Source organism: Pleurodeles waltl, chromosome 5 (genome assembly GCF_031143425.1).
Source record: "Pleurodeles waltl isolate 20211129_DDA chromosome 5, aPleWal1.hap1.20221129, whole genome shotgun sequence".
NCBI lineage: Eukaryota > Metazoa > Chordata > Amphibia > Caudata > Salamandridae > Pleurodeles > Pleurodeles waltl.
In genome coordinates, this window is record NC_090444.1 from 1,611,162,811 (window position 1) to 1,611,189,664 (window position 26,854).

Below are 26,854 nucleotides of genomic sequence, written 5' to 3' on the forward strand. Positions count from 1 at the left end.
AACAGAAGAGCTCATTGACTCGGCTTCTCGGACTCCAGACGACACACCAGATATTTTCATGGAGGACCATGCGCAGGAGGAACCACAGGGAGAGGAGGCCTCTTCAATCCAAGACTCCGACGTCCAGTCCGACATCAAGAGCCAAAAGTTTCCATTGGTGCACACCGTGAGTACAAAGGTTCCTGCACCCATGGCCAAAAGTGTGAAACCCACATCTAAAGAGGGCACCTGTCTGCCACTGCCTTCCAGTCATGGTCGGATCTGAGAAACTGTTTCAGATGCCTCGCTTTTCCTCTCTGCACCGAAAAAAGCCAAAGTTACATCTTTTGCATTTATCCTGGGGCCTACAAGCACCACCTTGCCATCGAGTCGACCAGCTGATCACCCTGCTTCGGTGCCGACCACAAAATTACCCTCCACTGTATCAGTGCCAACACCATTGTCCGTACCAATAACTTCAGAGCCGAAAAAATTAAAAGGGTGTGGCATTCCACAACCCCTTCACCGGTGGAACCAATTTTAGAAGTCATGGACGCTCTCAACGCCAGCTTCATATTCAAAAGGGAGCAGGCCGTAGTCTAGCATCACCCCCTGTCCCTATAAAGAGGAAATTGATTTTTCAGGAGGTGGTTGACATCTCTCCACCTCCAAAGAAGGCTAGTGGACATAAAGCACCACCTTTTCCACAGCCTTCTCCTCAAGCCACTCCACCACAAGACAAAGGGTTTACACCACCAAATTCACCCCCACATGGGACACAGGATTTAGGAGACAGACTAGATTACCAGTATCCCTGGGGCACATATGATCCGGATCGTATTGCACCTAATGATCCGGATCTCTACCCAGCTAGACCATCACTACCTGAAGATTCTACCTCATTCCAGCAGGTCATAGCTAGGGCAGCTGCATTTCATAATATAACAATGCACACAGATACAAATGAGAATTACTTTCTGTATGACACCCTTGCCACAAGGCATAAGGAAAGTAAATTCCTGCCAATGCTCCCAGGCATGCCTAGGCATGCTGATAAGATCTTCAAGGAGACAGTACGAGCATGCATTATCACACCCGAGTTGATAAAAAATATAAGGCTGCCCCCACTGATCCTTTGCTTATGAAAATGCAAATACCTCCATATTTCATTGTTGTGTCAACTGCACACAAAAGAGCCAATAGCCAATCTACAGTGGACACTCCCTCCGAGATAAATAAAGCAGAACGTTAGATGCAGCAGGTAAAAGGGTCACAGCTCAAGCAGTCAACCACTGGGGCATTGCAAATGCACAGACTTCACTGGCACGCTATGACAGGGCACACTGGGATGTCATAGAAGAGCTCCTTCAGTATCTCCCTCAGGAGCATAAAAAAAGGGTTCTGAAATTGTGGCAGAAGGATAAACCTTTACAAACAATTCCATCAGGTGCACATTAGATGCTGCTGATACAGCTGCATGCAGCATTAATACCAGCATCATTATCAGGCAGCATGCTTGGCTTAGATGCTCTGAATTTAAGCCAGAAGTTCAGCAGGCAAGTCTTAAACATGCACTTCGATAAGGAGCACCTTTTCGATACACAAGTCGACACAACTTTAGAAAAACAAAAAAAAGATAGCTAAACCCCAGAAGCAATGAGAGCCCTCCAAGCCACAACACAGCATGGCAATTATCGACATCCAGGTTTCGCAAGAGGGTTTAGGTCATCCTTTACAGACCAGTCTGCCACACAAGCCAAGAATACCTCTCAATCCTACACAAGGGTATTTTATAGAGGTTCCTACAGAGAGAACAATACTATAGGCAGAGGAAAAACATCTAGGGGCTCTACTCCACTGCAAAACAGTAACTGCCTCCACCCTCCACTGCCACACACCACTCCTGTGGGGGGAAGACTTCAACATTTTTACCCACAATGGGCAGATATCACCACCGACCAATGGGTTCTTTCCATTATCCAAAATGGTTACTGTTTGGAGCTCCTTTCCATTCCACCAAACATAGCCTCTCACACTCACAGACTTTTACAAGAACATTTCACTCTTCTCAAAGAGGAAATACAATCTCTTTTCCTCAAAGGAGCTGTTCAAACCTCAAGGTTCGGGAGTATACTCCCTATACTTTCTTATACTAAAAAAAACGGTTCACTCAGGTCACTTCTAGATCTCAGACCATTAAACCAGTACATTCTATCAGAGCATTTCCATATGGTCACTTTTCAAGATGTAATTTCCCTTCTCCATTGTGGTGATTTTATGACATCGTTAGATCTAAAGGACACTTACTTTCACATTCGCATCTATCCAGCACACCAAAAATACCTCAGATTTGTGGTGGCAGGAAAACATTACCAGTTCAAGGTCTTACCCTTTGGGGTCACAACCACTCGCAGAGTATTTACCAAGTGCCTTGCAGTAGTTGCCGCACACCTCAGAAGACAACACATTCATGTCTTCCCTTACTTGGACGACTGGCCTATCAAAGCCAGCACTATACTACAAAGCCAACATCATATGTAACTCACAATCAGTCCCCTACACAATCTCCTACACAATCTGAGATTCACAATCAATTATCTCAAATTCCAGCTCCAACCGCTTCAGATACAACCTTAGCTATGCAATTAGGACTAGCGTTCCCCAGCCCAGCCCATGTTCATACTTTTCACTCATTGATTTTTCATTTAACAGAAAACCAGTCATACACAGTAAGGATTTGCATGCACCTGCTAGAGACAGTGGCATCCTGTTTTGCCCTCGTACCTCATGCCAGACTTCATATGCGTCCCCTTCAAAACTGTCTCTCTCATCAATGGTCTCAGGCACAGGGTCAACAGGAAGATCTAGTGTTGTTGAACCGCCAAACTCATCTCTCTCTGCAATGGTGGAATATCACAAACCTTATGAAAGGGCGGCCCTTTCTCAACCATGTGCGTCAGGTCATTCTTACTACAGATGCATCACAGACTGGTTGGAGGGCTCATCTCCACAACCTTACAGTGCAAAGTCCTATGGAATTTCATAGCCCTTACACATCAGTCACCTGGAATAGCACACAGTCTTCCTAGCAATGAAGATGTTCCTTCCACACTTGCAACGCAAAGTAGTGTTAGTATGTACATGCAACATGACTGCCATGTAATATCTTCAAAAACAGGGGGGGACATGTTCATCTCACCTGTCCCATCTTGCACAGACAATATGGAAATGGACAATTCATCATCACATTCACATAGTGGCACAGTATCTCCCAGAAATTGACAATCAGTTGGCATACCTACTCAGCAGTATGCAGCAACAAGTCCACGAATGAGAACTCCATCCTACATCAGTACTTTCTAAAGTGGGGAACACCTTAAATAGACCTATTCACCCCTGTGCAAAACTCAAAGTGCCAAAACTTCATATCCAGGAACCCTCACCCTCAATCCAAGTGCAGTTGCTCTATGGATGAGTTGGTCAGGGATATTTGCTTACTCTTTTCTGTCTCTCCCACTCATTCCTTTTCTAGTTCGTAAACTCAAACAATCTTCCATCACCATGATACTTGCAGCTCCAACGTGGGCACGTCAGCCATGGTTCACAACACTTCTGGATCTTTCACGGGTTCCACACCAGAAGCTCCCCAACAGGCTGGACCTTCTAACACGGAATCAAGGACAAATAAGACATCCAGAACCCAAGTTACTCAACTTAGCAATATGGTTCCTGAGGTCATAGAGAATTGAGATATTTACAACTACTGCAAGAATGTATGGGCATTCTTAAAGGAACACGTAGACCTACAACTAAATAATGTTATGCAGCAATTGGAAACACTTTGGGCCTGATTACGACCTTAGTGGAGGGGATTACTCCGTCCCAAATGTGAAGAATATCCTGTCCGCCGTGTTACAGGTTCCATAGGATATATGGAAGTCCCAGTGCCATGCCAGAATCACAGCAGAAAACATGATGAGATCTCAAGCTGCCAACTGATGAAGAGAACCCCAGGGAAATTGGGTTGGGGCAAGCTAATTGCTCTCATGTTGAAGAAGTTAAATGGAGAGGCAGAGCATGTTAAAGAAAATGGCGAAGGACAGTGAGATGAAGAATATTCAGGTAACACCACAAGGGTGCCGGTGGGCAGAGCTGAAGCATTCAGACTCAATATACTCCAAAGTTATCTTGAAACTGAAACCACTGGTGATGTAGGGAAAGCATGAATACAAAGAACCCCTCAGGTGGAGGCCCATCCACAATGATAATGGTAAACCCTCTGAACCAGCCTGAACTCAGAAAGGGGTTAGGTGCGTACGAGGCGACAGGGACCTTCAAGAGAAGGAGGTCTCAGTGCTGAGGAGGGCCTCTACACTCACCGCTGAACAAAAATCTCTTGATGTCGAGAGGAAATAACGTAGACTTTAGAATGAGATGGATGTCTTAATGAGGTGGAAGAAGTCCTGGAAATCTGCATTCCACTGAAGCCTCAGAAGGAGAAAGGCCAGAAGAAAGAATACACAGAGCTGGTGCCTCAAATGACACTGTTGCCCTAAGGAGTGGGGTAAGAGGAAATTATCTGAGGAGAGGCTCTCAAAGAAGGTCAGTTTGAACACAGGTCATTTCATGACCTGGAATCAACGGAGGAGGACCATACCATTCCTGACGTTTAACCCCAACTACATTGCAGTGGAGAATGCCTTGTTTCTTTCTGAAGACCCTGCTACTATCCCAGTGAAGGAAACATCTCTTCACAATGATCCCCATCATCCTTGACCAGGGGTAGAGGCCTTTAGGAAGCCAGTCTCAGCTGAGTCCATGATGCCCAGGGTGGAGAAGAAGTATAGTTATTGGTCCCAGGACCCTGCTTATATCAAGGGCAGTGTGGCAGCAGATTCCATCGTCGGCATGCTAGAAGGCCACCCAATGCCTTAGGACCTCTACCCGACAAAGACAGCAAGAGAATGTAAATGGGAGGGTAAAAACAGAGATCAGCCCCCACCCAATGGTACATTGCCAACTTCAGTGTGCTGCTCAACAGTTTTGGACACCCAACAATAGGAGGAGGTGAAGGAGTTAATGCAACATCTCCGAGAGAAGTAATGGAAGAGGGCAAAGGTGATCATCCAGGAAGGTACCACCATTTCCAACACTTGCCTAAAACCTGCAATGGATGTGGCAGATGCAACCAGGAGCTATCTGTATGCAGGCACACATGGTTGAGGGTGTCGGGGTTAAAGCAGGAGGTGCAGGCGGCAGGACCGAACATGCCTTTCACAGGCAAGAATATTTTTGGCCCGGCAGTGGACATTTCACTGCTGATAATGAAAATGTATAGTAAGACTGCAATGGCAGTGGATACTGTGCAGTTCATAGACCTGATTCAAGGAGGGACAGCACCAAGAAGGAAGTTTCCTGCAGGAGAGGGTTTGAAGGCTTCACTCCACAAGCCAGCTCCCACAGTGTACCATTGCAGTGGCAATTCCTCCCTATGTAATGGCGGCCTATTCGAGGATGAGCTAGTGGGAGGGGTGGTGTACCACCCAATGGGGGTTAGGACACTAAAGCCAGTAGTTTGCTAATGATGCTGCTCCTGCATGCAGCACCAGTGTAGCAGAGTTGGAGGATTCTTTCAGCAAAGGAAGACAGTCACCTCTGACAAAGACACACCACATAATTCATCAGACACATATTTTAATATGGATATAGAACTGGTATGAACACCTCCAAACATCAGGCCAAAAGCAAGAAGTTGCAGCAAGGAAGAGATGCTGCCCCTGCTGCAAGAAGTCAAGGACCTTCTGAGCAAAAACAGGCAATAGTGTGGGTCAGAAAGGAAAAAACAGATCATGGGGTCTATTCTATTTATTTAATGGTGCCAAAGCCAAGCAAGACACACAAGCCCATTCTAGATTTGCATGCTTTAAACAAGTTAAATCAAGATACAATATTTCAAATGTTGCCACGCTGCAGGTCATCATCCTGCAACTTCAGAAAGAAGATACCTTCCTGCATGTGCCATTGTACACAGGACAAAAGGTTCCTGAGGGTTGTTGTGGACAAGTGACACTAGTGTACACTGGACAAAAGGTTCCTGAGGGTCGTTGTGGACAAGTGACACTACCAGTTCAGGGTGCTTCCTTTTGGAACACAATCTGCTCCAAAGATTTTCATAAAGTGTCCTACTGTAGTTGCAGTACAATTGGCACAGGGGATTCATGCCTACTAAACTTAGACAACTGGATGGTAAAGGCAAAATCATTGGGGGAGTTCCAGGAGAACATGAGCACACGTATGGAGACCCCCGCAGGAAGGCAAACGCATTCCCAGTTGCCAAGAGAATCCTGGCACTGATGGAGTAAACTCGCCTCTACCAGAAATGGCAACCTCTGTCAATGAAGACAGAAAGGAAACTAATGGGCATAATGGTATCTAGTATACCCCCAACCCACCCATGGCAGCTCACCCATGAGATCACTCCAGGAGTGGCTACAACATCAGTGGTCACAGATGACTAGAAGTTAGGAGAAAACACAAAAGAAGATACAGCAGTGCATCAATAAGAACATCGTAGTAGGTAGAACTTCAAACAACCAACTTCCTCATTAACCATCACAATAGATGCACCCCATACATGGTGGGGAGTGCACTTGAATAAACTGAACATCTAGGGCCTACAGAGCCCAGAAGACATTGTAAAACATTTAAATGTGCTGGAACTGAAGATAGTTTTCTTGGCCCTAAAAGCCTTCCAGACATAGTCCAGGATTTAGGATTTGAATTCATAATTCAAATGCTGACACACAATAAGACCATTATGATTTACCTTAACAAGCAGGGTGGAACAATGTTCCACACACTGTCCAAGCTAGCTCAGGACAAACGGAAATGGGCTATTCAGTTAAGAATAACACGAATGGCAGAACATCTAACAGGGTTCAAAGCGCAGCGGCGGGCAGGCTAAGCAGACAAGCAAACACCTCACACATGTGGTGTAGGAAAGTGCCCCTTTTTTACATGGTCACCCCCACTTTTTGCCTGGTATTCAATGCAATTTTGACCGAAAGTGCAATGGGTTACTACTAACCAGGCTCCCAATGGCAGATCTATTTTCCTAAAACTGTACATTTTTTCCCAATTGGCAATACCTTGGCACTCCTGTAAGTCCCTAGTAAATGGTACCCCAAGTAAAAAGGGCATTGGCACCAAAGAGTGTCCCTAAGGGCTGCACCATGCAGTGTGCCACTCTTAGGGACTTCCTCGCCTAGCACATGCAAACTGCTATTGCAGGCTGTGTGTCTTGGTGAGGCTAAACATGAAAACACGACATAGCACACAGCCTGTGTGCCATGCCCAATAACACTGCATGCAATATATGTAAGTCACCACTACAGCAGGCCTTCCAGTCCGAAGGCTGGGTGCATTATGTTACATGTGTGGTACATATTTGCAGGAGCATTTATGCCCCTGCTATGTCTTTGTCGATTCTTAGACATAGTGAGTGATCATTTTATGTACATTTGCTGATCACTGGTCAGTACGAGTTCCCCAGCTACATGATGGCTCCCCTGAAAACTAGGGATATTTGGTATCAAACATCTCATATGAATAAACCCTCACTGATTCCAGTGATGTATTTATTGATACATGCACCCAGAGGGTACCTTTGAGGTGCTCCCTGAAAACCTACCAACAGCTGTTGTACTGGCTGACTAGTTTTAGCCAGCTTGCCTCCAACAGACATGTTTCTGACCCCTAAGGTTGAGAGCCTCTGCTTTCCTGTGATCAGGAACAAAGCCTGCTCTGGCAGGGGTGTTAACACACCCCTCCAAACAGGGTGACCTGGAAAATCTCCATTCCAAGGCAGGGGGCTTCTAAGAGCTCACTGCACTAGGTATGCAGATCTGGCTTCCCTCAGAGAAGGAGATGCCAATCCCCTTGACCCAGGGCCCATTTGGCACCTGGACAGGTGGGAAAATTAGTAGTCAGAAGGGCGTGTCCACCCCTAAGGTGTGCTGCCTGATGTTGACTCGAACTGAGGGACCTCTGGACCACCAAAACCCAAAAGCAGAAAGCATCACTGCACCCGTGGCTCCTAGCCTGAGCTTAAGTGGGCCATTGGTGTCAGTGTGGTTCTCAGGCCCTCCAGAGACAAAGCCCACTTTGAGTTTGCCCACTGTGGACTTCCCGACAATGCCTGCAGCCTCTTTCTCCAGGCCCCCCTCTACTGCGACCGCCTCCGGTGACAGAAACCCAAAGGCCCTCTGCATCTCTGCATTCGGCTGCCCCGGACCGAGGAGAAGAGGACCACAGGTGTCTCCTCGTCCCTGAGTCTCAAGAGACCTAAGCCCACTTGTCAATTCAGTCGGACTGGATCCACAGTCCATGCCTGCAGCCTCTTTCTAAATGCACCCCTCTACTGCGACCACCTCCGATGATGGAGCCCCAACTGTCCAAGACGCCTCTGCACCTGGCCACCCCAGACCGAAGTTGAAGAGGACCAAAGGTATCCCCATGTCCTTGAGCATCGTAAGAACAGAACCCTGTTGCTGGTTCACCCAGACTGATCCCTCAGTCTCTACCTGCAGCATCTTTCTGACAGGACTGATCCTCATTGACTTCAACAGGGCACCCGATGCTAAACTTCACTACTAGACTCAGCCGCCCTACAGCTGCCTGAGGTGACCTGATGGTGTGGCCTAGGACCCTGCCCTGTACTCACCTTAAGTCTAGAAGATTGGTCATAGAAGTTGCTGTGGAGTACCTGTTTACCGTAAATGTTTTCTCTCCATAGAGTAACATTGCAGATTCAAAAAATTGAACTGTGACTTTTCAAAACTGTGATGATTTCTATTGCAAAACGTACTTACCTGATCATATTGATTTTGGTGCCTAAACATATATAAAGATACTGGTTATTTTGAAAATTTGTGTGATGTGTCTTGTTTATTAATTGTGTGCCTGTGGTAAATGTCTAACACTCCTCTTTGATAAGCCTAAGGCTGCTCGACCGGACTACCCCCTTAGAGAGCACCTTGGAATTGCTAGAGCAAGCCATGTCCACTAGTAAAGGAACCAGTGGACTCTTTGCTAGTATACCTCATTTTGGTTTACTGTATAAAGAGTCAGCTTCCTATATGTGGGAACTAAAACAACACATAGTGGATGAGAAATAGGCCAGCCACAGATAGTTCTTTGCAACACAGAACACAAAATGCCAAAACGTCTCATCCAGGCACCCGCACCAACGGACACTGGGGAAAGCCCTGTTATTAGGAGGGTCAAAGAAATATGCATACATTTTTCTCTCAATCTTGCTGATACCACTAGTGTTAAACAGGTGCAGAGGGCAATCATGACACTAATCCTGATCGCACCTCAATTGGTCAGACAGACACATTTCTCCAGTCTGTTGGAAATGGCACAGGAGACCCGCTACAAGCTCATCAGGGCTTGTTAACCACTGAAAGTGCCCAGTCTTCCTTCAGGCTCTTAAGACAGCAGGGCAGGCCTTCTTCTAAGTTGTTACAGGTTCATAGCTGTTGTGAGGATGTCTGTGGGTTCCATCTTAATGGTATCTACCAGCATGTGGGTGGAGGGCAAGCTTTAATCTAACCCCTAAACCAGTTCTGGTTAGTTCCTCTGCTCCTGCTGGGTTTGGAGCCATCCTGACTACAGAGAGAAAAGAAAGACAGAGACCTAAGTGTGAGCTTATTCTGTCAGTGGCAAGGAGTTTAAGAAAAGGCTGGGCAAAGCCCCCAGCCAATACTGTCAGGTAAGGATTACCCCTACCCCTAACCTAGAGTCCTTTGTTCACTGTCTGGAAGCCATACACACCCTACCACAGAGTAGTCTTCAGGGGTAAGATGACAGGTGGACACTGGCAGGTAAGCCTTTTGGTTTTAGGTAGGAAAATGACAACTTTCTAAAAGTGAAATTTCCAAAATAGTAATAGAAAATCCGAATTCACCTTTAAGTTAGATTTTAAAGTATTATTAAAATGAGTCCTTGAACCGTTTTTCTAGCTACTCCCAAAATAAGTTTTGGCCTTATTAAATGTAATAGTGTACACCAATGATACCCCTAGGAGAGCAACATTGCCACAGTAAACAAACATTTGCAGTGCAACAGGTCTCGCATTTACTCAAGTAAGAGCTATTAGTGTTGTAAACTTCTAACCTGACTTTTCTTGCCTTACAAATTAAAATTAATAAAACAAGCGCCATTGCGCTATGTAAAACACAGCGAGATCACGCTGAAATTGAAAACGAAAAAAAAACACTGCATGGAAAATAAAAAGATAAAGTAGTCCGGAAACCATGCTGAAAACATGGTGCCTCGTATGTTTTCAGTAGTTGGCCTGTGCGCTCGAGGAGGGCTAAACATCGGGAAAGGCATGACATATGCGTACCTTTCACTAATGAAAGCAAGCGAATTCTAAAAGGCAAGCCCACAAACCAATGAAAGTGACAGGTGTGACATGGGCGTGGTTAAAAGCCCAAAGAGAGATTACAATAGGGACGGAGCGCTTGTGCGCTCGACCCTAAAAACGACTTTGGAGAGTTTTCACTATCAGGACATGTAAAACATTAAATATACTTGTCCTATGTGTTAAATACTATACATTCTGATTCACAGGCTTTTAAGGCCTACCTTAAGGGGTGACTTGCCAGTTTTACCAAAGAGGTGAGCACTTTACCACTGGTTGGCAGAAATAAGATGCACAGAATACTGTAGCCAAAAAAACAGGTTCGGCAGCAGAAGACAAAAATCTGGGGAAATCGCAAGCAAAAGATGGTAATTTCTGACAAGAGTACATGAAAACATGCACATCATGTGTTGGAGTAGGAAACCAGTTCCTGTGAATAACCCCAAAATCAAATAATGATTGTTACAGCACAGAGAACTGGGAAACAATTCTAGCAAAGGCCAAGGAGAATACATGCAAAGCAGAGCTCATTGTCTCAATAAAAGCTGGTGTATAGAGTAGCGCTTAGACTCTGATGAGAAAAGTGGGCAGCAACTTGCAGGTTCAGAATGAATATAGATGCTTAACTTGTAAGGTTGGGAAGCACCTCACAGACCCAGGCTAAAGACCAGGCATGGTTAGCAGCTGACAAATTGGAAATCTATGGCTTGTACTCATGGCTGGGTTACCTACTGCCTCTAAAGAACTAGAAGGCATATTCCTTCCTAAGTGGGCTGGGATTAAAAAATAAATGAAAATTTGAAAAGAAAATAGTCGCCTAAATGTAGGAATAGTTTTGCAGCTTGAAGATTTTTTTGGAATCACATTCAGTGCTTCATTTTGACATCTAGTGGTTGGATCCTAAATGGTCTTGTCTCTCCGGGTAAGGTAGACCATTTGGTATCATGTTCATCTCGTTCTGACACCAAACTCACTCTCCAGAAGCCGCTTTGTGTGGTCGCTGTAGGAAGTTGGCTCTGTATGTGCTATTTCAAAGTAAGGAATAGCATGCACAGAGTCCAAGGGTTCCCCTTAGAGGTAAAATAGTGGTAAAAATAGATAATACTAATGCTCTATTTTGTGGTAGTGTGGTCGAGCAGTAGGCTTATCCAAGGAGTAGTGTTAAGCATTTGTTGTACATACACATAGACAATAAATGAGGTACACACACTCAGAGACAAATCCAGCCAATAGGTTTTGCTATAGAAAAATATCTTTTCTTAGTTTATTTTAAGAACCACAGGTTCAAATTTAACATGTAATATCTTGTTTGAAAGGTATTGCAGGTAAGTACATTAGGAACTTTGAATCATTTCAATTGCATGTATACTTTTAAAGTTATTGACAAATAGCTACTTTAAAAATGGACACAGTGCAATTTTCACAGTTCCTGGGGGAGGTAAGTTTTTGTTAGTTTTACCAGGTAAGTAAGACACTTACAGGGTTCAGTTCTTGGTCCAAGGTAGCCCACCGTTGGGGGTTCAGAGCAACCCCAAAGTCACCACACCAGCAGCTCAGGGCCGGTCAGGTGCAGAGTTCAAAGTGGTGCCCAAAACGCATAGGCTAGAATGGAGAGAAGGGGGTGCCCCGGTTCCGGTCTGCTTGCAGGTAAGTACCCGCGTCTTCGGAGGGCAGACCAGGGGGGTTTTGTAGGGCACCGGGGGGGACACAAGCCCACACAGAAATTTCACCCTCAGCAGCGCGGGGGCGGCCGGGTGCAGTGTAGAAACAAGCGTCGGGTTCGCAATGTTAGTCTATGAGAGATCAACGGATCTCTTCAGCGCTGCAGGCAGGCAAGGGGGGGCTTCCTCAGGGAAACCTCCACTTGGGCAAGGGAGAGGGACTCCTGGGGGTCACTTCTCCAGTGAAAGTCCGGTCCTTCAGGTCCTGGGGGCTGCGGGTGCAGGGTCTTTTCCAGGCGTCGGGACTTAGGTTTCAGAGAGTCGCGGTCAGGGGAAGCCTCGGGATTCCCTCTGCAGGCGGCGCTGTGGGGGCTCAGGGGGGACAGGTTTTGGTACTCACAGTCGGAGAGTAGTCCGGGGGTCCTCCCTGAGGTGTTGGTTCTCCACCAGCCGAGTCGGGGTCGCCGGGTGCAGTGTTGCAAGTCTCACGCTTCTTGCGGGGAGTTGCAGGGTTCTTTAAAGCTGCTTCTTGAAACAAAGTTGCAGTCTTTTTGGAGCAGGTCCGCTGTCCTCGGGAGTTTCTTGTCGTCGTCGAAGCAGGGCAGTCCTCAGAGGATTCAGAGGTCGCTGGTCCCTTTGGAAGGCGTCGCTGGAGCAGAGTTCTTTGGAAGGCAGGAGACAGGCCGGTGAGTTTCTGGAGCCAAGGCAGTTGTTGTCTTCTGGTCTTCCTCTGCAGGGGTTTTCAGCTAGGCAGTCCTTCTTCTTGTAGTTGCAGGAATCTAAATCTTTAGGTTCAGGGAAGCCCTTAAATACTAAATTTAAGGGCGTGTTTAGGTCTGGGGGGTTAGTAGCCAATGGCTACTAGCCCTGAGGGTGGGTACACCCTCTTTGTGCCTCCTCCCAAGGGGAGGGGGTCACATTCCTATCCCTATTGGGGGAATCCTCCTTCTTCAAGATGGAGGATTTCTAAAAGTCAGAGGCACCTCAGCTCAGGACACCTTAGGGGCTGTCCTGACTGGCCAGTGACTCCTCCTTGTTTTTCTCATTATCTCTCCTGGACTTGCCGCCAAAAGTGGGGGCTGGGTCCAGGAGGCGGGCATCTCCACTAGCTGGAGTGCCCTGGGGCATTGTAACACGAAGCTTGAGCCTTTGAAGCTCACTGCTAGGTGTTACAGTTCCTGCAGGGGGGAGGTGTGAAGCACCTCCACCCAGAGCAGGCTTTGTTTCTGTCCTCAGAGAGCACAAAGGCTCTCACCGCATGAGGTCAGACACTCGTCTCTCAGCAGCAGGCTGGCACAGACCAGTCAGTCCTGCACTGAACAATTGGGTAAAATACAGGGGGTATCTCTAAGATGCCCTCTGTGTGCATTTTTTAATAAATCCAACACTGGCATCAGTGTGGGTTTATTATTCTGAGAAGTTTGATACTAAACTTCCCAGTATTCAGTGTAGCCATTATGGAGCTGTGGAGTTCGTTTTTGACAGACTCCCAGCCCATATACTCTTATGGCTACCCTGCACTTACAATGTCTAAGGTTTTGCTTAGACACTGTAGGGGCATAGTGCTCATGCACATATGCCCTCACCTGTGGTATAGTGCACCCTGCCTTAGGGCTGTAAGGCCTACTAGAGGGGTGACTTACCTATGCCACAGGCAGTGGGAGGTTGGCATGGCACCCTGAGGGGAGTGCCATGTCGACTTAGTCATTTTCTCCCCATCAGCACACACAAGCTGGCAAGCAGTGTGTCTGTGCTGAGTGAGGGGTCCCTAGGGTGGCATAAGACATGCTGCAGCCCTTAGAGACCTTCCCTGGCATCAGGGCCCTTGGTACCAGGGGTACCAGTTACAAGGGACTTACCTAGGTGCCAGGGTTGTGCCAATTGTGGAAACAATGGTACATTTTAGGTGAAAGAACACTGGTGCTGGGGCCTGGTTAGCAGGGTCCCAGCACACTTCTCAGTCAAGTCAGCATCAGTATCAGGCAAAAAGTGGGGGGTAACTGCAACAGGGAGCCATTTCTTTACAGTCGCTATTTACAGATTAATTTTTTTCCCCAGCGACTTTTCTCCTTGTTGTTACTTTCTATTTAGTGTTATGTATTATTTACACACCTTTAGGTAGATTTACTAACCTTTTGCACTGGATTACAAATCAGCGCAAATTGTTTATTTTGAGTTTACTTTCCAGCGCAAACCTTGTTTTGTGCTGGAAAGTTGCCTTAAGGTAATGCAGAGCACCGTTACTTCATGAGGACTGTCCTGCATTGAGAAGAACCTCAAGGAAGACTGGACATGTTTACCTTGAACCTTGGATCCCAGAAGTGACTTCAAAGGTCAGTTGGCTGATATCCTGTTCAGCCTGCAAGTGAACAGCTGATCAGTTCCAGTTGGTTCTATCCTGTTCCCTGCTGCTGGCTTCTGCTGAAGAAACACCTAGTGCCCCCCAGATCCTGTGTCCTTGGCTGGTGTAATAGTGTACTCCTCTGCATAGATTTCAAAAGCTGGGAGTCAGAAACGTTTAGCCACCTTATCTCCAAAGAACAAGCAGGAAACTGGGACCGCTATCAAACCAGATACATTGACATTAAAATTACTGGTCAGATCCAACTTTCTGGTTTGCACACTGAAGGAAGTCCAACTTCCAAAAGAGTTTCCAAGTTCAAACATAGAGGGCTTTGCCCAGACAGAAGCCTAGCGAAGCGTCGGAGCCTTCCTAGGTACGGTTTCTGTTCTTCGCATGCTCAGAACTTGCTGTTCAGCAGCATTGTCAAACCCCACATTTGATTCAGCGTTCAGCTTACCCCGGTGACGATTCATCCATTAGCAACCACTGTTTCTCCATAAAAGTTTTACAAGGTAAACTTTCCATCAGTGCTAGCCTGGTCCCTGTATGCAACCCACATTCCATTGCAGTTGGCCTTAACTTTTGTCCTGGGCTGCATAAATACTTTACATATTGCTTCTGAGTTAATTCTGGCTTCTTTGCGGCAAACTACCAGAAGGTTAAGCATGGGTTTATTTAGTGACTTTAATGGTTCACCCTGACAAGGGTTTAAGGTGGGTTCTCACCCCTCTTCACTAATATTCCCATTTCTTACAACTTTGTTCAGCTGGTTGCTTTATTTCTCCGAGATTAAGTGGTGGTATATGTCCCTAGCGTTGCTTACATTTCTGAGCACAAAAGGCCCTACCACCAAAATTATTTAATAAAAATGAAGAAAAGTCATACTCCCTTCCACTAAAATGTGTTCTACTCTGTATTTGTGCAACTCTCCTGAGGTCTAGCCACCTCTAATTGAAATGTTCATGGAGGTCCACACTCTTGAAGGACGTGACACTATCGTTCTTACGCTTGTTGGGTCTGGTATTGCACAATAGCATGTACATATACCGTTCGCTATGAAGTGCATATATGAAAAGTGTAGGTTACAGGAAGAAAACATAAAACACACTGCACAGCTTTAAACTGCATTCATAGAGAAGTCGTCAACAAGGTATCATAAATCAGAAGGCATGTATTTAAGGGAGGGGAAAACAGAGGAAAGCACTGTATCCAGGCTTTAGCCATTCAATAAAATAGATAAAACCATCATTATACAATACATATTAATAAATACTAAAGTGAAAATAAAAATAAAACCTGCAAAATATTGCGTCCCTTCAAAGTACAGTTCTATTAGAAATTCTGGAGGATGTCTTTGAACATCATTGGACGTGGATCAGTGTGGTAGGCATTTAAAACACTGCTGGATCATGACTTCTCCATTAGCAAGCTGATTTAAATGGATTTCCTTGACCAGGCTAATTTAATACGACATGTTGCAAAGCCCACTGGACTTTTCACATTGATTACCTGGTGTTTGGCGTTTTTCTTTGAGACAGCCTCACTACCTGAGTCTCAAGCACAGTAAATTCACAGTAACTGGACTGAGACTGTTAGCCACCAGTGCCGCATTTTAAAATAAAGACCAATGCTGCGCTGCTAGTTTAGGAGGCTCTGGCTGGTCGCACGCTAAGAGAACATCCCCTTGCACATGTATGCTGGCTGCACATGTGAGATTACCGTCTTGTTCAGCCTGGTATCTGCACACAGGTAGTCTGTCACAGAAGGATCTTTCAGGGGTTGGTAATGTCCTGGGGCAGTCCTTCAAAATTAAGCGGCATTCATTTTGTAGGCCTGTAGTGCTTACTGATGGTCTGCTGTGCTTCAACTACATTACACATTATAGGTGAAATCTGCACTGAAGTACAGTACAGTCTTGCCCTACCGAGGCCTAGAGGCTCTAGCGAGGTTTCAATCCACAGGCAAACATGCATCCCGAGTGCAGATCCAAAGTCCGTCACATCATATTTAAACTCCTTATGTCACTTTAAAAATTGCCATATTTCCCTTGCTCAGCTTATAATCCTATTTTAGCCCTTTGCACCTATTACTTGGGCCAAATTAATTACTCTACTGCCCAACAGGAGAATCAAAGGCCTTCCCACACAATTGAACCATTAATAGTACTTGACGCAGTTTCTGGTTAGAAAGTAGCCTCCACACAAGCCTGTGTTCTCTTACCAGATCTTTTAGTGCTAGACCAGTTACCTAGGAATGGCCGTTTGAGTGCTTTATAAATGAACGTTTGTATATGTTGTATTTAGAAACCTTAAAATGATTTTCTAATTTTAAGATAAAGAATGTTTAACAGTTGTTGAGTAGTAAACTGTGGGACGTGTAATATCCCTTCATACATATATATATATATAACATTTATTTATAATTGTAGACTAAATGTGCAATAAAGTACCTCTATGAACATTTTGTATGTTTTTTTAATATAAGCATTTAAAAGAAACCTTGAAATATAGATATCCAAGTTTCACAATTCGAAATCGCCTGACAGGAGAATGGATCTAAGATAAGTAGTTATCAGTGCAGTGATCCACAAGTAGGAAGAATTGATTCACAAATTTGCAAGAAATAATATTCTGCATTTATTTTATGGTACATCCCTTCTGTGGTGCTAGAATATTCTCTGTTTTACACCTCGTGTCTGTAGTCCTGCAGTTCTAATGGTCGTCCGTGCCAGTGCAGACTAATTCACTCCAGAGTCATTGCTGATGTTATTGGTTCCTCCAGATAGGTAAAATATATATCACAATGTCACAGATAAATTGCCATGTAAGCAGGGGTGCTATCACCAAAAGTGACATCACTTTTTATTGCCAGAGGAGAGGTGTTCTCAGCTTAAGCGGTACCCTCAGTACAGTGCACGGATCAGCGATCAACGACTATTTGTCAGTGTTCTTAATTTGCCTGTCTTGCACCTGTTCACCTGCTCATGGAACTACCTGTTTGATGGCATGTATGGCTATAGATACACATGCGCTGCATACTCCTGCCATCTAGTGTTGGGTCTGGAGTGTTGCATGTTGTTTTTCTTGGAAGAAACATTTTTCGGAGTCACAGGGATGAGTGGCTTCTCCTTCTCAGTGATAGTGTGCATGAGCATCGACTCCTTTGTTAGATTGTTTTCTCTTCGCCGTCGGGTTCAGGCATGTGTATCTTTGCTCCGTTTTTCTACTCAGTGGGGTTCAAAATCTTTCTTACCTTCTTCTCTTTGTCAGCGATATTGTTTTTCAATCATGTATTCCCATCTCTGCGTTCGTCTTCACGCCTCAGTCGGGGCACTGACCGTGCGCCCTCCGGGGCGACCTCGTCCACTTCGGGTCTTCCTCACCACTCAGCACTGAAGATTATGCTGAGTTTATGAATCGGACACCTTTTTGTTTTTGGCCTCAGTGCCACACAAAATTCTCCCACACCAATCAACATCTGTTATGTAACTTGTGCCTCTCCCTCAACCACCAGGAAGCTACTTGCGAACCTCGTAAATCTTTCCAGTCAAAGAGGACCCTTTGAGACCAAAGAGCTCGTTCGTTGAAGATGAAGCACAAGACTCCAGGTGACACCCCAGACATCTTTGGGGGGAAACACGCCCAGGAGGAGCCAGAATAAGAGGAGGTCTTTTTGATCCAGGACTCTGAGTATGAAGTGCAGCACAACCTGTGAGTACCGTTGCCCCCTCTGCCCACCCTAAGACTTTTAAAAAGCCCCTTGTAGAGGTTGCCTGACCGCCACTGCCACCAGACCATGGCCAGATCTGAAAAACAGTTTCAGCTGCCCCACCCTCTGGCTCGGCTCTGAAAATAACCAAGGCAACACCTTTGGCGTCGACCTCGGGCACCTCTGTCTGAGACACAGTTGCCCTCTTGGTCCGAACTTCATCTCCGTGTACTTTGGCTCTGAGCCAACTACCTTCCACCTCTGCTTTGGTTTTTACGAAAGGACACCAACTGGAAACGTTGGCATCGAAAACTAGACTCCAGCCAATCTGCAGGTACACCATCACCTATTGAACCTATTTTGGAGACGATGGACGCTCAACAGCGTCGCCTCCAAATCCAGGAGGGTGTAGGGTGCATTATGTCTTCCTTCCCATTGTGCTGAAGAGGAAATAAATTGTCCTTCCAAGAGGCTTTAGACACTTCTACCTCTGAAGAAGGTGACCAAGGACAATGCTACCAGCACACCTCACAAGCCTTCTCCTTTTTATCCTCCTCCTGATCCACCTTCTCAACCTCCTCGACTCCCTGCTTCTCCACCTCCCTGCCCTCCTCATTCATGTGCCTCACCTAATGCAGGTGATCTGACACCTCAGGGTTCCTCTGTATACACTGGGGAAGATTTGCCTGGGACACAGCAGGATCCAGATCCAAGGGACACATATGACATTGGCCCAGATTTGTACCCCCACACAACCCTCCCCACCAGAGGATAGTACATCCTACCAGCAGGTAGTAGCTCAGCAGCCTCCTTCCATAATGTTGAGCTGCACAGGGACCCCATCTAGCAGGACTTCTTGTTCCATACCCTTACATCCACACATAGTGATACCCAGTTCCTCCCCATGCTCCCTAGCATGCTTTGTCACATAGACAACATGTTTAAAGAACCTGTCTGCTCTAGGGTTATCACCCCTAGAGTAGACAAGAAATATAATCCTGCTACCTCTGACCCACTATACAGCAGACCCCAGGTCCCTCCAGACTCTATAGTGGCCAAGACTGCATGGAAACAGGCCAATAGTCAGGCCACAGGGGGCTCTCCTACCCCAGACAAGGAGGATAAAGAAAAGCTGGGTGCTGCCAGCAAAAAAGTGACTGCACAGGCAGCCAATCATTGGCGTATCACCAACTCACAGGCCTTGCTAGCCAGTTAAGACCAGGCTCACTGGGATGGACTAGAGGAGCTCCTCCAATTTCTCCCAGATGAGCACCACAAAAGGCGACAGCAGATTGTTGTAGATGGGCCAACAACTCCATGCGCTGTACCCTAGATGCTGCAGACACAGCTGCACACTGTATTAACACTAGTTTTCTAATAAGGAGGCACGTGTGGGTTCGCTGCTCTGGGTTCAAACCAGCGGTCCAGCAAGCAGGGCTTAATATGCCCCTCAACAAGGAGCACCTTTTCGGCCCTCAAGTGGACTCCACGCTTGAGAAGCTGAAAAAAGATATGGACACTGCAAAAGCCATGGTTGCGCTTCAGTCCCTCTCACAAAGGGGCACTTTTCATCGCCCCACATTCAGAGGTGGTTACAAATCTACAACCTCAGAGGCATCTGCTTCCCAGCCCAGACAGCCTTCAGCCTCATATTCTAGGGGTTTCTTCAGGGGAGCTTGTAGAGGCAATAACAACCAAGGCAGAGGTAGGAGCACCGCCACCTGAGGCTCGACCGCCACTGCAAAGCAGTGACTACCTCTGTCTCCCCCCGCCCACTCCACACCTGTTGAGGGAATACTTCAACATTTTCCAACATGGTTATTGTCTGGAGCTCATTACCACTCCTCCAAACATTTCCCCTCACACTCGCAGACTATCCCACGATCACCTCAAACTCTCAAACAAGAGGTTTAGTCCCTTCTTCTCAAAGGGGCCATGAAGCCTGTCCTCTTACAACAACAATGATCCAGAGTATACACCCTATAATTTCTCATTTCCAAAAAGGACGACTATGTCAGGCCTACTCTGGGCCTCCGACCATTAAACCACTACATGCTCTCACAACACTTTCATATGGTTACTCTTCAAGATGTTATTCCGCTTCTACAACAGGGCGACTTTATGACAGCCCTAGATCTAAAGCGCCTACTTCCATATCCCCATCCACCCTGCACACGGAAATACCTAAGATTCGGGGTTGCAGGCAATCGTTATCAGTTCAAAGTCCTGCCTTTCGGAGTCAAGACTGCTCCCAGAATCTTCCCAAAGTGCTTAGCAGCAGTTGCCGCACATCTCAGAAGACAAAACATACACTTGCCCCTTACCTAGACAACTGCCTCATCAAAGCCAGCACACTACCACAGTGCCAATATCACAGTCAGATGACAGTGCACCTGCTTCACACGCTGGGATTCACAATCAACTTTGCCAAATCCCATCACAACCTCTTAAGATAAATCCTTATCTAGGAGCTTTTCTCAATGCAGAGTTGGGATTAGCATACACCAACCTGGCCTGCGTTCAGAGTTTTCAGTCTCTGCTCCCCCAGTTTCAGGAAAATAATACATACAGTACAGTCAGAACTATTATGTGCTTGTTACAGATGATGGTGTCCTGCATTGCTATTATTGCCCGTGCCATACTCCACATGCTTCCCCTACAGCTGTGTCTGTCTTGTCGGTGGTGTCAGTCACAGGGTCATTTGGAGAATCTAGTGTTGTGAGACTGCTATACTCACCGCTCTCTGCAATGGTCAAACACACCCAACCTGTTGAAAGAACGGCCTTTTCTGGATCCTGAGCCCCAGGTCATTCTGACCACAGACGAATCACTGATGGGTTGGGGTGCTCACCTTCAAGACCTCACAGTACAGGGCCCTGTATATCAGTTACCTCGAGCTTCAGGCAGTGTTTCTAGTCCTGAAAGCATTTCTCTATCACCTGTCTCACAAGGTTGCCTTAGTCTGCACGGACAACATGACAGCCATGCACTACCTAGTGATCAAAGTGGGGACACAGTTGTCCCAAATGTCACGACTCTCTCAGACAATATGTAAGTGGGCTCTCCACCACCATATTCAACTGGTGGCACAGTATCTCCCAGGAATGGACAACGACTTTGCAGCCTGCTAAGCAGCTTGCAGCAACAAGTCCACAAATCGGAACTGCTCAGATAGAACCTTTTCGCCACAGCAGAAAACGCAAAATGGCCAAGTCTTCGATACCCACGCCCTTTATCCAAGGGCAACACTCAATGGATGAACTTGTCAGGCATATTTGCTTATGCTTTTCCGCCTCTCCTTCCCATGAGAAGCTCCCCAACAGGCAGACCATCTTATTCAAAATCAAGGACAGATCAGACACTCAGACCCCCAGTCACTCAACCTTGCAATATAGCTCCTGAAGTCATAGAGTTTGTTTACTTAGAATTGCCTGCGGACATTCTCAAGGAAGCTCAAGACCCACAACCAGAGCATATTATGCTGCAAAATAGAAACATTTTGTATACTATTGCCAGCCCATTCGTTTACATCTTGCAGCTATAGCTGCATATCTACAGTGCAGACAACATAGGGGGTCATTCCGACCCTGGCGGTCATGGACCGCCAGGGCCGGGGATGGAGGATGCACCGCCAACAGGCTGGCGGTGCATCAAGGGCAATTCAGACCGCGGCGGTAAAGCCGCGGTCAGAAAAGGGAAACCGGCGGTTTCCCGCCGGTTTTCCCCTGCCCCTGTGAATCCTCCACGGCGGCGCTGCAAGCAGCGCCGCCATGGGGATTCCGACCCCCTTCCCGCCAGCCTGGTTCTGGCGGTTTTCACCGCCAGAACCAGGCTGGCAGGAACGGGTGTCGTGGGGCCCCCTAACAGGGCCCCACATTGATTTTCAGTGTCTGCCTAGCAGACACTGAAAATCGCGACGGGTGCAACTGCACCCGTCGCACATCAACAACTCCGCCGGCTCCATTCGGAGCCGGCTTCCTCGTTGCTGTTGCTTTCCCGCTGGGCGGGCGGGCGGTCGCCCGCCCGCCCAGCGGGAAAGTCAGAATTACCGCGGCGGTCATTTGACCGCACTGCGGTATTCTGGCGGGGGAACTTTGGCTGGCGGCCTCCGCCGCCCGCCGAAGTTAGAATGACCCCCATAATTCCTTGTTAGAGTCCCAGTCATCAAAGCTTTCATAGAAGGCCTTAAAAGGCTTATTCCACCCAGAGTGCCTCCTGCACCATCCTGTTACCTCAATATTGTGCTTACCAGTCTCATGGGCCCTCCTTTTGAGCCACCTCATTCATGTCCTCTTCAGTATCTTTCTTGGAAAGTGGCATCACTCAGATGTGTTAGTGAGCTCCAGGTCCTAGCCTTAAAAGAAGCTTTCTTCCAGATCCATAGAGACGAGGTGGTCCTTTGCACAAAGCAGAAGTCCCTTCCTAAAATGGTTTCCTAAATTCATATCAACCAATCCATTGAGCTACCAGCCTGACTCAGTTGTGGAAATAGCTTTTCACACTCTAGATTTTAAGCTAAAACTTATGTTTTATAGTGACAGAACCAAAGACTTTAGGGAGACCAAAGAGCTCTTTATAGCTTTTTCACTACCTCACAAAGGCAGTCCAATATTCAGAAACAGCATAGCCAGATGGATAGTAAAGTGTATACAATCTTGCTATGCTAAAGCAAAGAGAAAGTTACCTCTTACTCCTAGAGCACATTCTACTAGGAGAAAAGGAGCAACTATGGCTTTCCTCAGGAACATACCTATAGCTGACATTTGTAAGGCATCTACATGGGCTTCACCATATTAATTTACCAAGCACTACTGTGTTTATATACTCGCACGTCAGCAAACCATGTAGTTCAGGGTGCGCTACGAACGCTTTTTCAGTCAACTGCAACTCTCGCAGGCTAGCAACCGCTTTTATGGAGAGACTGCTTTACAGTCTATGCACAGCAAGTATACCTACAGCCACACATGCCATAGAACGGAAAATGTTACTTACCCAGTAATCATCTGTTCATGGTAAGTAGTGCTGTAGATTTACATGCGCACTCTCTCCTCCCCGGACGCCTGTGGCCATTTCAGTTACTTTATATTTGTATATACTTGTACATATGTAGTTACATTGTATGGACATCTCTTTCTCTATACTTTCTCTACACTCCTTTTCTCACCCACCTACGGAAAAACAATCTTAACAAAAGAGTCAATGCCTATGCGCAGTATCACCAGGATCGAGGAGCCACTCGGTCCTGTGACTCAGAAAAATGCTTCTTCAAAGTAAAACAACTTGCAACACTCCGGACCCAGCACTAGATGGCAGGAGTATATAGAGCATGTGAATCTACAGCACTACATGCAACAAACAAATGCCTACTGGGTAAGTAACATTTTCCTTCCATTTTCTGGCACAATAATATTAACTTTTAAGCTGAACTGTGTACAGTATAGCATGTGATGCCATAGCGCTGGGTATTACTGTTTTTTGTAATTGTATACAGGTTAATCAAAGGAAATGTTGGTTTCCAGTAACCAGATTTTGTAGTGTTTTTCTATTGTGAAAGAGGAGAATGAAGGTATTTGTAAGTTGTACATTTTTAGCTGACATTGTGCATACACCTCACAGCTAACATTTGTCTCTTTTTATTGTAGGCCTGGCATTCTGTGGTGAATTGTCTATTTCACTCACCACAGAAGAAACAGTGAAATATCCCCACCAAGCAGTAATCAGCAGCACAGAAGATGGTGTAATGTCATGTGAAAGACTCGCAGGAGACAAAAGTGGCCCTATGAATGTAAACAAACTATCTCCAGCTGCAAGTGAACAATTTGAGAGCAGCAGCCAGAAACAAAGTGTAAAGCCTTCTTCTGTGTCTATTACCTCATCATCGTCATCCTCTCCTTCTTCCTCATCCTCAAATCCTGCCCAAAAGGCATTTGTTTTACAGACGCCACAGTGTTCCATGACTAAAGGAAACAAGCAGCCACCTGTTGTCTTTCTCCCTAAATCAGTGTATGACATTGTTACATCCACTGATAGCAGTGGACTGCCAAAGTCCTCTTCTTTACTACCGCATCATTCTGTGATGTGGGCAAGTTCATTCCGTCCTCTCCTAAGCAAAATGATGACTTGCACGGAGCAGTCTCTTTACTACCGCCAGTGGACTCTTCCCAAACAGCTCCATATGGACCACAGCAACAGAGGAGATGGCCGCATGGACACTTTCCATCCTAGGAGGCTTCTGTTGAACGGGCCACCACAGGTATGCATTCCGAAAAAATGGGTGCACTTCATGAAATTCTCCAAAACTAGTACGCAAGTTTGTTGAGCTGCTGTCTGGAAAGTTTCAGGGTGATATGTCAATCGGGGGCCGAGAAAAACATCCCAAAACATCCCAAAAACATGTCCCAAAACATTTGGCTAATGACTGTCTTTACAAAAGTGTAAGGAAGCTATCTAGTTTTCAGCTCGAGTTTCCCTGTGTGCTGCATTACGCCTTTCAATGTAGGTAATTATTAGGTTTGCTATTTTTTCCAATACCTATTACCATTTTAGTAAAGTGGTAATAGGGAAAATATTTATAACTTTGTATATGTATATATAGTTATATATATATATATATGTATATGTGTTTTTAAAAAATCGGGGAGTAGCACAGTACCACAAATCAAAAAACAGTAAAAAAAAAAAATGTAATTGGAACTACACTGTAAGACATTCCATTTTATTAATATAGTATGCTAAAGTGTATTTTCAATTTTTTAAAACGACATTTAAAAAGTGTACAGAGTCAGACGATAAATACTAAAAATGACTGCACTACTTTAAAACAAATACACTTCCCCATGCAGTTGTGTAAAAATGTTGAAACATTTATAAAGAACAATGTTAAATTTGGAAAAAAACGTTTTAGGGGGTACCACAGTGTTGATATGCTGCACCATACGTTTTGAAAAAAACATATGGACCCAGATCTAAGAGTGCCTAGTGCCACTCAGCACTACCATGGCGTACATTTTCCATCTCTAGCAATGTTTAACATTCAAACGCAAGTAAATAAACAGACACACTGCAATGATTTACCAGGATTTAAACCTTCAAACTTCTGAATGGCAGTCCAAGAGCTTTAACAGTGGGCCAGAAGTGACACTGCTCCATTGAGCATCAAAATGTAACTATAACATTTGCTTGAAACATCATGCTAGTGTGACGCTTAAAAATCATTTTACACAGAGATTATTGAAATAACAATCTCTCTCTCTCATCCAGCCCATTATAGGAGGGAAGAGAGAGAGACAGAAAGTGACAGGACTGCAGGTTCCAGCCAGCTCCCTGCCTCCTGTGGGAGCCAGCATTACTCCTACATGCAGGGAGCTGCTAAAAATGCAGCTTCCAGCGTGAGGGAGCAATCATTTCATCTCTTTCCCTGCCCGCATGCATGCGGGCAGGAAAAGAGATGAAAACTCCACTTCCAGCAAGCAGGAGCAGTTTTTACAGCTCCCGCTTGCTGGGAGCGCAGTTATGTTTGCTTTTGTTTGGTGGGTGCTGTGACAGCTCCTGCCAAGCAAAAGCAAACAGCTATCTCCCGAGGGTGGGCAGGTAGCAGGAGCCAGCCCTGGGGAGTAATGGTCTGCCGGACATATATGGCCCCGCCTTGCACAGTTTTTTTTATGAATAGAAGAGAGAGATAGAAAGTGACAGGTCTATGGGGGGAGCCTCAAGGCCCCCGCGGTCCCAGTCAGGTTCCTTCTCCTGCGGGAGCCGGCATCACTCCCGCAAGCAGGGAGCTGCTTTAAATAGTAGCTCCATGCTTGTGGGAAAAATGTTTGCATCTCTCTCCTTGCGCGCAAGAGATGAAAACTCTGCTTTCAGCAAGCGGGAGCTGTTCCTGAAAGCGGAGTTATGTTTCATTTTGCTTGTTGGGAGCTGTCGGCTTCAGCAAGCAAAAGCAAATAGCTACCTCCTGAGGGTGAGCACCTCAGGAGGAAGCAGGAGCAGGTCCTGGGGGGGGTGGCGGTCCCCAGTGACATTAATGGTTGTAATAGGACGGCTGTGCAGCCCACCTCCTTCATTCAATTTTGCCCTGGGGAGATGGTGGTCCCTGGGGCCAGGGATCCACGATAATACCCCTCCCTTAAGTTATTTGAGCCCTGGGGAGATGGTGGTCCCTGGGGCACGAGGAATTATGATTTATGTGGATTTGCCCCAGGGAGGCAGCAGTCCCCTGGGTGCGGGGATACTTGCAGCCCCACACCCTGCACTTTATAATACTCTTGCCCTGTGGAGGTGATGGTCCTTGGGGCTTTGATAAGCCCTAGAAGACGGGGCCCCTGCACACCCCTCCTATATTTTATTAATGCCCTGGGGACCTGGCCCATCCGGTGGCAAACCTAAAACCAGGCGCTGGAGACCACGCTCGCTTTTTTAATTTTTTTAAATCACCAGCAAACTCTGCAAATATTTGCGATTTTCACCAATAATTTTTTTAAAATAATTTTTGCCCTGGAAGGGAGGCGTCTGGGAGACCCCTGGACCAAGGCTAGGGGCATTAGAGTAATGGTTGGCAGCCAATCAGATCTCTGCACAAGATAGGGAGGATTTGCGAACCCTTCCCGCCTCTAGATATAAAGATTTGGTTTCCTTTGAATATTCAAAAACTACTGAACTGATTTACATTAGTTAACAAAAAAGCTTCTTTCAGGAACAAAAGCTACCTTTCTGATAAATTTGGTGTTATGCCGT

General features: G+C 46.1%; 1 protein-coding gene across 4 annotated transcripts in view; it reads left to right on the top strand.

Moving 5' to 3' along the window:
• Positions 1 to 26,854, top strand: part of GREB1 (growth regulating estrogen receptor binding 1) — a 932,876-nt gene that overhangs the window by 698,179 nt on the left and 207,843 nt on the right. For all 4 annotated transcript variants that reach the window (XM_069235945.1, XM_069235948.1, XM_069235946.1 and 1 more), the window contains exon 22: positions 23,764 to 24,374. In XM_069235945.1, coding sequence (XP_069092046.1) covers positions 23,764 to 24,374 — 611 coding nt within the window. The remainder of the gene's footprint in view (positions 1 to 23,763; positions 24,375 to 26,854) is intronic.